This window comes from Macaca nemestrina, chromosome 1 (genome assembly GCF_043159975.1).
Source record: "Macaca nemestrina isolate mMacNem1 chromosome 1, mMacNem.hap1, whole genome shotgun sequence".
Classification (NCBI taxonomy): Eukaryota; Metazoa; Chordata; class Mammalia; order Primates; family Cercopithecidae; genus Macaca; species Macaca nemestrina.
The window spans coordinates 63,941,178-63,953,819 of NC_092125.1; the positions used below are offsets into that span (position 1 = coordinate 63,941,178).

Genomic DNA, 12,642 nt, shown 5'->3' on the forward strand with positions numbered 1-12,642 from the left:
GTTCCCTGAAACACAGAATGGGAGGAATTGCTTACTTTCTTATTTCAAAGATAGTGTAAGAGGCATATACAACTCACAGATCTGAGGCAAGAATTCTATATGAAAGAAATCATAAAATATCTCTTTCCTCTTCCTGTCTGCTTTTTTCCCATTAACATATAATTCATTCTTAATCAGATGAACTTTAACTTGATTGTAAATTAAATTAGACTATAAAAAAGGAATCAAAACAGTACCCATCATGATGTGATGCTTAATTTTATGTGTCAACTTGACTGGACCACAGGGTGCCCAAATACTTGGCCAGACATTATTTTGGGTATTTCTGTGAGGGTGTTTTGGACAAGATTTAAATTGGCAGACAGAGTAAAGCAGATTGCTCTTCTCAATGTAGGTGGGCCTCATCCAATCAGTTGAAGGCCAGAGTAGAACAAAATACTACCTTCCCCCAAGTAAAAGAGAATTCTCCTTCCTGACAGGCTTTGAACTGGATCACTGGCTCTTCCAGCCCGCTGGACATCAGCTCTGCAGATTTGTTTCTTTTTGAGACAGTGTCTTACTTTGTCACCCAGGCTGGAGTGCAGTGGCATGATTTTGGCTCACTGCAACCTCCACCTCCCATGTTCAAGCGATTCTCCTGCCTCAGCCTCCCGAGTAGCTGGGACTACAGGTGCCCACCACCATGCCTGGCTAATTTTTGTATTTTCTAGTAGAGACGGGGTTTCATCATGTTGGCCAGGGTTATTTTGAACTCCCAACCTCAAAGGATCCGCTCACCTCAGTCTCCCAAAGTGTTGGGACTACAGGTGTGAGCCACTGCCCCCAGCCAATCTCTGCAGATTTTGGATTTGCCAGCCTCCATAACTGTGTAAGCCAACTCCTTGTAATAAACACACATAAATTTAGATATCTCTATCTCCCTATATGTTTATTTCTATATATCTTTTACTTACAATATTTACCAATCTCTCTTATTGGTTCTGTTTCCCTGGAGAACTCTAATATAGAACAATAAATACCATTATACCAAAACTGCAGCTAAAACTTCAGAGAATTCAGGTCATGCTGGAAAACTAAAGGCAGGCAGGGGTTTTCGAACAACAAAGGTCATATATTCTGACCATATCCTGAAGTCTCTGGTATTTATAGCAGAATAAAAAAAATATGTAGAAATATGGCAAAACCCTGTCTCTACAAAAAATACAAAAATCAGCTGGGCGCAGGGGCATAAGCCTGTAGTCTTAGTTACTCATGAGGCCGAGGTGGGGAGGTCGGAGGATTGCTTGAGTCCAGGAGGTTGAGGCTGTAGCAAGCCAAGATCGCACCACTACACTCCAGCCGGGGTGAGAGTGAGACCCTATCTCAAAAAAAAAAAAAAAAAAAGACATAACGCGAGGCTGGGTGTGCGATGGCTCGTCTCCTATAATCCCAGCACTGTGGGAGGCAGAGGCAGGCAGATCACCTGAGCTCAGGAGTTCAAGACCAGCCTGGGCAAAATGGTGAAACCCTGTCTTTACAAAAATACAAAAATTGGCCAGCTGTGGTGGCATGCACGTATAGTCCCAGCTACTCGAGGTTGAGGTGGGAGGATGGCTTGCATCCAGGAGGTCAAGGCTGCAGTAAGTTGAGATTGTGCTACTGCATTCCAGCTTCAGTGACAGAGTGAGACCCTGTCTCAAAACAAACAAACAAAGCCCAACTATATATATATATATATGATATATATATATCATATATATAATTATATGTAGAGTTCTTTCCAGAATACCTAATTTTCTAGTGACTTCCTGCCTATTCTAACCTGCAGCTTTGGGGGTTATTTGGCTTTAACAGATGAGTCACTTACACAGCTGAGGAAATCTTCCTATACACAGTGAACCAAGAAGGGTGGAGGGGAAAAGTGCATTGAGTTTTGTTTCCTTGAGCAATCTGGTTACTAGATTTTATAGAATTCTATGGAAATTTTTACATCCTCTAACCACGGCCTTAGCCACTGCCTACGAAAGTATCAGGCTCAAGAAAGGCCTCACGTTAGATGAGATAGTATCCTGAGGACCGAAGAGAGACCACCTGCAGAAGAAGTTAAATCTGGAGATAATAGGAAACAGTGAGGGACCCCAGCTGGAGAAAGTGAATCAGGGAAACATCGTGGGGGTAATTATGGCTCAATAGCAGTGATAAAGCAGCAAACCATTCTTTACTGCTAAAGGGCCTTCCCTGACCTATAATCTCCTCTGCCCCACTTATGTGGTCACTCAGCTAAGTGACCAAATTTCTTCTATTCAAAGAAGAAAGCCAGGGCAGACACCACCCCACAGCTGTGTTCTCAGCCCTCCCTTAGGGTTTCTGAGAACACTCTTGGGGAACTGTGTTTTCTTTTTGGCCAAAAGCCACCTGAGTGCTTGGAGAGGCATCTTGTCTCAAATATAGGTCCGTCTCTAAGGAGGGGCTGCAATATCTATGTTCCAAACAATTTTGGACGCTACCCCTTTTGAATGCACCAAAGACATCCGAATGATAAGACCTAATTATTTTTAGTAGCATCACATTTCCATTCATGTAAATATTTTATTTTCCTAATCATAATTGCTTTTCTTTTATGGATAGGGGCATGAAGAAGAATTAGTTATATTTCAGTTCCTTCTTTAATTAGTTTCAGGCCTGTAATGTTCACCAGTTGGGAGAGAATATCCAGAAGGGCTGGCTGACTGGCCAGCCTCTAGCAATGCTTGAAAAGGCAGGTAAATCCTGAGTCAGCAAATGGAAAAAGAAAGCAAATTCAGTTTTTCAACAAGGTCACATTTCCAAGCAGTATTTGGCATGTTACATCAAGTACTGAATTGGTACTAGGCAGATGGATCTAAGCAATTGATATTAGTAAGTTAACAGGTAAACAGAATAATCTTTACCTTCATTTTAAAAAAAGGTATTTAACCGCATTTCTCACTTGTAAGTGGGAGGTAAACATTGGACACACACATAAAGATGAGAACAACAGACACTGGGGACTCCCAAAAGTGGGGAGAGAGAACTCCCAAAAGAGTTGAAAAACTGCCTACTGGATGTTATGTTCACTACTTGGGAGACAGGCTAAGCAGAAACCCAAGCTTTAGCATCACACAATATATCCATGTAACAAACTTGCACACGTACCCCTTGAATCGAAAATTTAAAAAATGAAAAGGTATTTAAAAAATAAACAGGTATTTAAAAAATAAAGTCTCCATTTCTGCAATCCTCTTGAGCTATCAGTATAAAACAGCGCTTTGACAAACTCACATTAAAGGCCAATAACTACCATGAATACAAGACTTAGTTCTCATTTATTTGTGATTTTGCAGGTGTTCAAACCAATGAATGAAAATCAATGATCTCTTCATATCAATGAAATTTGCTACTCCACTATTATCTTCAGAATCATAGTAATCAAAATGCTACCTGAAAATGGTAATACAAAAGAGAACTATTAATACAAGGTTTCAGAAGACCGTGTAAGTTAAAATAATTGGCATTCAAAAAACACACAACAAACCACCAAAGAGTTTGGCCCCTTTTCTCTCTCTGATATGTGGCCTCTGATCTCTTAGGGCAGTGGTTTTCAACGTCCGTGTAGCAGAATCACCCGAAAAGCTAACAGAACATATAGAAACCCAGGATTTGTATTTAAATGTAAATACAAAAGGCCTGGGTCTCTGTATCTTTACCAAGTTCTCCAGGAATGGTTTTCAAACAAGGCTAATCACAATCACCAGGGAAGCTTTGAAAACAACACATTCCTAGGCTTCATCCCTAGAAATTCTCATTCAGTAGGTTTGAGGTTGGGACCCAAAAACCTTTTTTTTTTTTTTTTTTTTTTTTTGAGATGGAGTTTCACTCTTGTTGCCCAGGCTGGAGTGTAATGGTGCAATCTCAGCTCACTGCAACCTCTACCTCCCGGGTTCAAGCAATTCTCCTGCCTCAGCCACCCAAGTAGCTGGGATTACAGGCGCCCGCCACCATGCCCAGCTAATTTTTTGCATTTTTAGTAGAGATGGGGTTTCAGTATGTTGGCCAGGTTGGTCTTGAACTCCTGACCTCAGGCAATCTGCCTGCCTCAGCCTCCCAAAGTGCTGGGATTACAGGCGTGAGCTGCCACATGTGGCTCAGGACCCAAAAATCTTAAAACATTTAAAAAAATTTTAACAAACTTCCCAGGTATTCCTGATCAGCCAGACTTGGGAACCACTGACTTAGCACACTTATTTCAGGTCTATCAAAGAACTTCAGGCCTCTGAGTTTACCAAGAATATCGATAACTTTGGTTAGGTTATAAGCCACCATCCTAGAGAGAATTTAACAAATTAAACAGTCTAGTAGTGATTTGATACTAAAAAGCCCTGCCCAATTTAGTACTTAAATTACCTAATGATTTTCTGTCTATCCACTTTCCTCCCCCAGGCTAGGGCCTGCATGTAATATGTTTCCTATGACTAAGTGCCTATGTGCTCACAAACTTGCCCCAGTGGAGGCTGTTAACTTCTCCCTTTTCTTCTTCCATTTAGATTCCCAAAGCTGTGAGGAGCAGACCTATTTCGAAGCATCACAGCCAACTGATGCCACTTGCAGTATTATGCATTAAGACATCCACCCAGAAACCTGCAAATCGGAGACACTAGACAACCCTATCATGAGGATTAAGCTCTTTGTGGAAGAAAATGCTCTCATTGCATGAAATAGGTAGTTTAAAAATGACTTTTTTTTTTTTTTTTTTTGAGATGGAGTCTTGCTCTGTCACCCAGGCTGAAGTGCAGTGGCATGATCTCGGTTCACTGCAACCTGTCTCCCAGTCTCAAACGATTCTCCCACCTCAGTCTCCAGAGTAGCTACAGGGATTACAGACACGTGCCATCACGCCCAGTTAATTTTTGTACTTTTAGTAGAGATGGGGTTTTGCCATGCTGGCCAGGCTGGTCTCGAACTCCTGGCCTCTAGTGATCTGTCTGTCTTGGCCTCCCCAAATGCTAGGATTACAGGCATGAGCCACCATGTGCAGCCAAAAAACTTGACTATTCTTGATGCCAAGACAAGAGAAACTTAATTATGACTTTAGAAGTTTCAAAAATACAGTGACTTCTGGGTCACTTCTAATAGCCAAAAATCCGTAGATGTCCAGACCCCCTCCTTCTGCATTCCAGAATAAGATGTTTACATTCCAAGACAGAAAGAATCTGAAACAATGGCCCACAAGAAATTTGGGGAATGACATTTGATCTCATTTTCCTCTCAATTGGAGGTCATGATATCAATGAATATCAAATGGAAAAATAAGCTCAAAAGTAGGTGAGAATCATCTCTAAAACGCAGGTGCTGATTTCTAATCCTTCTCACAAAATTCCGAATCACAAATCGAGGGCTGATGAGATGATCTTACACAGAAGGCACTAACTGGCACTAACATGAGCCAGCAACACGTCAAAGGCTAATCCAGGAGATGCAGAAATGCACACAGGTCCCAGGTGTCTTTTCTAAGTGACAATGGGCCTCCTTACTGGACAGTAGTCAGGAGACAATTCAAATGTACTTAAAACTGTCAGGTGGAAAACCAAAGGGAAGAGACTTAAAAGACCTCCCAGAACTGGGATGGAAAACAAGCCAAACACTACTAGCAGCAGGACCAGCTGGAGGACTTGGTTTGTAGATTGATGTAGTCCCCTTGGGTGGACAAAGACATGATATCTTCTCTGGAATTTCTCATCATCTTTTCAATGAGGACTCTAAAAAACAAAAAATAAGCCTGAGAAGCTTATTTTGGAGGAAAAGCAGAAATGGCAGATGTAGTCTGGTTTATCATCAGAGACTATTTGGTAAAGCCAGAAGGTTTAAATGCCCCTTTGTCCCCAGTTATCTCAGGAGAGAAGACAGTATCCCTGACCTTTAGGGGCTGGCATTCCAGCGGCTCAGTCTGTCACTGTCGGCTTAGAAACAAGAAAAGAGGGTCCACAGGGCCACGGTGGAAGATGGATACCTCTGCATGCTTATCAGCATGAGCTACTTACCTCATAGCCTCATTAATATTTTTGTTCTCCTTGACTGATGTTTCTGTCCAACCTGTGAAACCATTCTCTTTACTGAAACGGTCAATCTGGTCCCGGCTCACTGCCCAAGGGGACAGATCACACTGGCAAAGAGAAAAAATAAAAGGCAATATCATAAACTTCCTGGGAATAAGAATATGGCTCAGATACTGTGGATTTTAAATATTTTTCCACAAATGGATAAGAACACCAGCATCGGAAATCTACAGTCGACATTCTTCCCAAAGAAAGTCTCAACCTTGGCCGGGCGCAGTGGCTCACGCCTGTAATCCCAGCACTTTGGGAGGCTGAGGCGGGCAGATCATGAGGTCAGGAGATTGAGACCATCCTGGCTACCACAATGAAATCCCGTCTCTACTAAAAATACAAAAAATTAGCCAGGTGTGGTGGCGGGCACCTGTAGTCCCAGCTACTCGGGTGGCTGAGGCAGGAGAATGGCGTGAACCCGGGAGGCGGAGCTCGCAGTGAGCCGAGATCGCACCACTGCACTCCAGCCTGGGCAACAGAATGAGACTCCGTCTCGAAAAAAAAAAAAAAAAAGAAAGTCTCACCCTCAACATCCTTTGAAAGGAGGTAGAGATGATTCCGTCAACTTAAGAAGGGGAAATTGATGCCCAGAATCAGAGACTTTACTTCCTTTCTAACCACAGAGGCTAGGGATCATTTTCTTTCTTTTTTTTTTTTTTTTTTTGAGACAGAGTCTCGCACTGTCACCCAGGCTGGAGTGCAGTGGCACGATCTCGGCTCAGTGCCAGCTCCGCCTCCCAGTTTCACGCCATTCTCCTGCCTCAGCCTCCCGAGTAGCTGGGACTACAGGTGCCCGCCACAACGCCCAGCTAAATTTTTGTATTTTTAGTAGAGATGGGGTTTCACCATGTTAGCCAGGATGGTCTCAATCTCCTGACCTTGAGATCCACCCACCTCGGCCTCCCAAAGTGCTGGGATTACAGGTGTGAGCCACAGCGCCCGGCAGGCTAGGGACCATTTTCTGAGATTGGCCACATACCTTGTTGGCCAAGAGCAGGCAGGGCACCAGCTCTCCATTGGGTAGTGTGAGCTTGCTGTCTAGGTCCTGTTTCCACCTCTGGCTGTTGCTGAAGGTAGTGGCATTGGTAACGTCAAACATAATAACACAGGCAGAGGCATCCCGATAATACAGTCGTGTCATAGAGGTGAAGCGCTCCTGCCCTGGGGAGAAAAGGGAGAGTTCTCAAGAAGGTGACCCAAGAGCCAGCCTCCGCATCCTAACACCTCAGCCTCTCCCCATTCCTTGTGGAGGGGGGCAGTAAGCATATGTGGCAGAGGGAGTCACTCACTTTCCCCCTCTGACTCTTGGTTTTCTATCTATCCCGTAAAGGGATAATGAAGCCTGATTATTTCCAAGGCAGATTCCGCACCCCGATTGCTCCAGTCCATATCCCTGCTCTGCTGCATACTATTTGACTTCGGGCAAATTAAGCTCTCAGTGCTTCAGATTTCTCATTTCTAAAGTAAAGATAAAAGCAATAACTTTTTTTTTTTTTTTTAAAGAGTTTCACTCCTGTTGCCCAGACTGGAGTGCAATGGTGCCATCTAGGCTCACTGCAACCTTCGCCTCCCAGGTTCAAGTGAATCTCCAAAAGCAGTAGCTTTTATGATAGGGTTGGTGTGAGGATTAACGAGTCAGTGAATTTAAAATGCTTAGAAGAATGCTTGGCACATAATAAGGATTCACTATTTTTACTGTATCTATTTTCTGGGGATCTTGTTTTTCACCAAGGTCAGCCTTAAACCTAGAAAAAGGACCCTCCCCTGCTGTGGGAGTATGCACTATAGTCTGGACAATCCACCACCTTGCCAGCCCCTCCATCCACATAGAGACTGCTCTAGATCTATTCAGGGCAAAACATCTACAAAAGCTCTGCACCTATTCAGCTCGTGTGTCCTCAGAGCAGCTCAATCATTCCAGCTTCAGAAAAAAAATTTCTGGCTTTGCTGCCCCATTTTTTTTTTCCTCAGATTTTCCTGGTTAAATCAAAATTTCTTCCCTCGTTCCTATCCAGCCCTCCCACTTTACCTGCAATATCCCACAGCTGAAGTCGCACTATCTCGGAGTCAGACCACTGGAGAACCTTCAGAGCAAAATCCACTGAAAATATATGTACATTATACCTTAATAAAATTTCACTGTAAAAAATGAATAGGGATAAACTCAAATCAAATAGGCAGTGACAACCCGATGGACACACAACTCGAATCCCATGTTTATCTTTAAGCCCTCAATTCACTAAGATGAGTCCACACGTGTGTATTAAGTGTGAGATGGATGGTTCATACTCACTCTCCAAAGGGGTTTCCAGCTTTTACTCTCCTGTCAAGCTCATCTGTTTGCTACTACTTGTCTCCAAGACTGGGGGTGGGAGTAACTATGAAAACAACTCTCATTCTCAGGTTAAACAGTTTCTGGGAGATTTAGGGGGTTTTCTCAGGGAAGGGGTGATGGGGGAGAAGGGGGAAATGAGACAAGTGTGGTTGTTTCTGTATCTTCCACATTCAATTTCACTGCTGGTTTCTAATCAAATTGTATTATGAAAACAACACACCCTGGGGAACTCTACATCCACCATAAGGTTGCAGGTATTATCTTGGGCAAGAATGGAATAAACGGAAAAGGTCCCAGAGGAGTCCCAAGAAGACACTGTGTGGATGTTGCTGAAGAGTCCTGCTGGAATCTACCACAAAGTCTGCAGATGCTGAGACTCCTTAAGGCTAAGTATTCCATGGGGAAAAGCTTTTGGCTAAGGAGAGAAACACAGTAATTTCTGAGGTTTGGAAATATTATCTTTCACATCTGTAACAGGAATCAAAACTAAGGGAAATTTAGACTAAACACTGAAAAAAAAAATTAGCCAGAGTCAATTATATTCTTTGCTAAAGGAAAACTACAGCAATTGTTAAAAATTAACTATTAATAGAAGGCCAATTTTAACCCAAATCCGTGAAATAGGGACCCTTATATTATTTAGGAGTGGAAGGGCAGAGAGGTCAGAATAGTGTGTCTGAAACTTTGAACCTTTAATTTTGCCAGACTTTAATGTTTTGTTCCTTTGTTTTTGAGACAGGGTCTCACTCTGTTGCCCAGGCTACAGTGCAGTGAGTGGTGCGAACGCGGCTTACTGAAGCTTCGACCTCCTGAGTTCAAGCAATCCTCTAGTCTGAGTTTCCGGAGTAGCTGGAACCACGGCTACTTTTTTCTTTAATTTTTGTAGAGGTGGGGTCTTGCCATGTTTCCAATGGCTGCTCTCGAACTCCTGGGCTCAAGCAATCCTCCTGCCTCAGCCTCCTAAAGTGCTGGGATTGCAAGTATGAACCACTGCACTGGGCCCTACTGGGGGTTCTTAAGGAGAATGTTTTAATTGCAATGTGAATGCTTAATTTCTTTTTAAACTTCCATATGAACAGGAGCACACATTTTCACTTTTTCCATTGGTACGTTTTTCTCCCCTTAAAACAAGTTCTTTTAAGAGAGAAAATTTTAAGTTACTCTCCCCCATCACCAGCTCTTCCTAAATACCTTCTAATTAACAATAAGGCATTTCTACCTCTGAAAAAATAGTTGAGTAAAAAGGCCATACCCGGGAAAGAAAGGAATGAACTCAGTGTTCTCTTCCTCCCTACCTTCTTCAGTTTGAGGAAAAAGTGGTGGGAAGATAGGTCAGAGAAGTGGTATATTTCACATTCTTCGAAGAATTCCTTGGTTACTTTTATTTAAGCAATCAACGGACAAAAACACAGCTCATCAGCCCTCATGGGCATCTGACTGCGTAGCCAAGGGGCTCGTTTGGGGATTTTGTGTCTTCCATCCCACCCACAGCCCCACAACAAAGCTAGAGTCCTTCAGACCAGTTCCGCTTCCTGCGTTCTCCCACTGAAGCCAGGTTAAACACCTTGCGGTTCCTTCCTCAACAGAGGTGCAGAACTACAGCCCCAGCCGGCACCTAACCAGGAGGCCCCCAGAGGATCTCAGCTGCTTCTGCTGATTGGAGAGATGCCAGACAGCTGAAAGGCTGGAGACTTGAGTTCACAGTGCGCCTGCAATAAACAGCAATTGCTTATCCTCATCCTCCCTTCCCTATTTCTCATCTTCACGCCTTTGTTCTTACCTTTCTCCTGGCAGTGGGGTCAGGTTGGGAAAAATCTAACTGGGGAAACTCAAGAGAGGCGTGTAAACGAAACACCCGGCAATTACACCATCTAGGTTCCCAGACAGTACTTCCTGACCCGAAGAAGGACCCAACAACCGACAGCAAATCCGGATCCCACTTGGGTCCCCAGCTCGAGTCCGCGGTCGAGGCCTCCTCCTCCCCCTCCCCCGAAAGACGTCTCACCTCCCACCGTGGACTTGTAGTGTTTGCTGAAGCTGTCCTGGGAATATCGCTGCACCAGCGACGTCTTGCCCACTGCGGCGTCCCCCACCACCAGAACTTTGAACAGGTGGTCGCGGCTGCCCATGGCTAGCGGGGCGTGCGTTTTAGGGAGGCGGGAAGTGGGGGAGTCGCTTGTTTTAACCCCTTTGGCTCCGGACCCTCTTCAAACTGAAGTGAGGCATTCCCACCCACCGCCTGTGTGGGCTGCTCTGACGAGAAAGCAAAAAAGGAAACTTTGCACTCAACCTATACGTGCTTCCTCCCCCGGCGGCCGCAACCTGGGTGGGGCGCAGGGCGCAAGCTCCGAGCCCCCGGCTGTTCGCACCTTCCCCACCCCCTCCTGGCCTGACTGCCGAGAAACGGGACCAGGCGCCTCGGAACCTCCCCACCAGGACTTTCCCGGAGCGGCTCCGAGTCAGTGACTGAATCCCAGTCAGCTCATTACACCACTGGGGCCAGATGATGAGGACCCTCCCCTTGCAGCACATACCAAATTGTCAGGAAGGAGCAGCCGGTACCTTTCTATTCCCTAGACGTCGTCCCGCGCCTCTCTCTAGCCTTCCTCCGCCAGCGTCACGTGCAGGGTTGCCTGGAGCACTACATTCCCCAGCATTCCTCGCGGTAAAGAGAACCAGCCGAGTGCGGAGGCTCACCCGCGAAGCCTCCTGGGAAATGTAGTGTATTCTTTTTTTCGTTTTAAGCCAACCTACACAAAGTTTCAAGGCTTCAAAACTCCTTCAACAGTTCGGAATCTTATTCTGAAACAATTCTGGGTCAGTTAAGATCACTTAAGAGGAGATTTGTGCAACGTGATCTCACTGGCCTGAATCCATCCCCAGATAGTCTTCTCCTGTCTTTAAAGGTTTAACGGAGTTAAGATTAAAACTTATTTCGTTAGTAAAAGTCCAAGCCTCATCCATAATGCTCCAAGTGAAGTCCATTTCCTATTCCTTCAAATAGATAGACAAGCCCAGGACTTTGTGAAATGACTCATATTTTCTGTATGAACTTGCCCAATACCAGGCAAGTTCAGGAAAACTTGACCCAAGAGACCATTCTTTGGAAAAAACATATGCCAACAGTTACAGCATTTAATATCCAGCAATAACAATAAAGATAGACAGAAAACAAGAGACAGTTCCCCATTCATACTTCTGCAATGCCTATTCTAACCATACTACTCATGTATCACTTGAGGTAGAGGCTAATTGAAATACACTGGGAATCCTTCTCGATTCATTGTGGCTGTTGTTAATAGATAATCATAAAACTAGTGTTTGGCAAATAATTTTAATTTTTCAGCCTGAAACTTTACTGACCTGCCTGTCACTTAGGTAGGAGTTGGCAGGACATGAGCTCAATGGCAAGCAAAGAGAGCTCCATTTTCTAGACTTTTTCTAGAAACAGAAGAAGAGAACCAGCAGGGCCATGGGAAAACAGCCCAGGACCAGACACTATGAAATCTTACCTAGGTCTCTTGATAGAGAGGCTATCACTTATGTTTTGTGGGGAAAGAACATCAGCGTGGTTCACAATATATTTTGCCCAGAATGTTTGTTACTCAGGTACAGGAGGTTAGGCCAGGCTACTCATCTTTAAGGATCCAATTTTCTCTGTTCCTATTCGTTTTGACATATTTGACCACTCCTTGACATTTGTTTCCCTTATGCCTTCTATGACACTGCTCTTTCTTTGTCATCCCCCTACTTCTCCGATGATTATCCTTTTCTTTCAGGTTTCTCGCCATCCCATTTCCCTCTAAGTATTTCCTGAAGCTCTATTCTTGGTCTTTGAGTCAATGATTCTATAAACTCTTCAATGAATTGTCCTTGGTGTCAAAGATCTGTCTTCACTTTATTGTTCTTTATCTCTGATCAGTGATACTCAGCTGCCCAAAAGGTGCCTCCACTTGGATGTCCTGCCACATCCTTCCTCTTACTACATTGCCACAAAAATAGCTCCTTTTCTCAGCTTCCCTATTTCTGTCACTGGTCTCATTATTTCTTCCCTCCATGTAGACTTCAGATTCTGAGAATTATTATTTCCTTTACACATGTCCCTTTATACCTATTTATTTATTTGAGATGGAGTCTCACTCTGTTGCCCAGTCTGGAGTGCAGTGGCATTATCTTGGCTCACTGCAACCTCTGCTTCCTGGGCTC

The 12,642-nt window shown here is 44.1% G+C and overlaps 1 protein-coding gene across 10 annotated transcripts; it reads right to left on the reverse strand.

Moving 5' to 3' along the window:
- Positions 1 to 3,304: 3,304 nt before the first annotated feature.
- On the reverse strand, positions 3,305 to 11,089 carry LOC105484827 (RAB29, member RAS oncogene family). 10 transcript variants are annotated; one of them, XM_071079139.1, is made up of 7 exons: positions 10,971 to 11,078; positions 10,442 to 10,689; positions 8,131 to 8,202; positions 7,081 to 7,262; positions 6,036 to 6,157; positions 5,606 to 5,753; positions 3,305 to 3,438 (listed from the first exon to the last, which is right to left on the reverse strand). In XM_071079139.1, the coding sequence occupies exons 2-6, from the start codon at positions 10,563 to 10,565 to the stop codon at positions 5,642 to 5,644; spliced, it is 612 nt and encodes a 203-aa protein (XP_070935240.1). In that variant the 5' UTR covers positions 10,566 to 10,689; positions 10,971 to 11,078; the 3' UTR covers positions 3,305 to 3,438; positions 5,606 to 5,641. The 10 variants fall into 10 exon arrangements, with proteins under 10 accessions (XP_070935240.1, XP_011745161.1, XP_011745163.1 ...); XM_011746859.3 differs by having other exon boundaries at positions 3,305 to 5,753; positions 10,999 to 11,089; XM_011746861.3 differs by having other exon boundaries at positions 3,305 to 5,753; positions 10,442 to 10,684; positions 10,999 to 11,081.
- Positions 11,090 to 12,642: the final 1,553 nt, after the last annotated feature.

Bases quoted from the DNA above. Each gene is read 5' to 3' on its own strand.
- LOC105484827 (XM_011746859.3), bottom strand. From the start codon at position 10,565: ATGGGCAGCCGCGACCACCTGTTCAAAGTTCTGGTGGTGGGGGACGCC. The intron at 8,203-10,441 runs GTGAGACGTCTT...ATATATTTTCAG, and splicing joins CTACAAGTCCACGGTGGGAG to TGGATTTTGCTCTGAAGGTT. The intron at 5,754-6,035 runs GTAAGTAGCTCA...TTTGTTTTTTAG, and splicing joins AATATTAATGAGGCTATGAG to AGTCCTCATTGAAAAGATGA.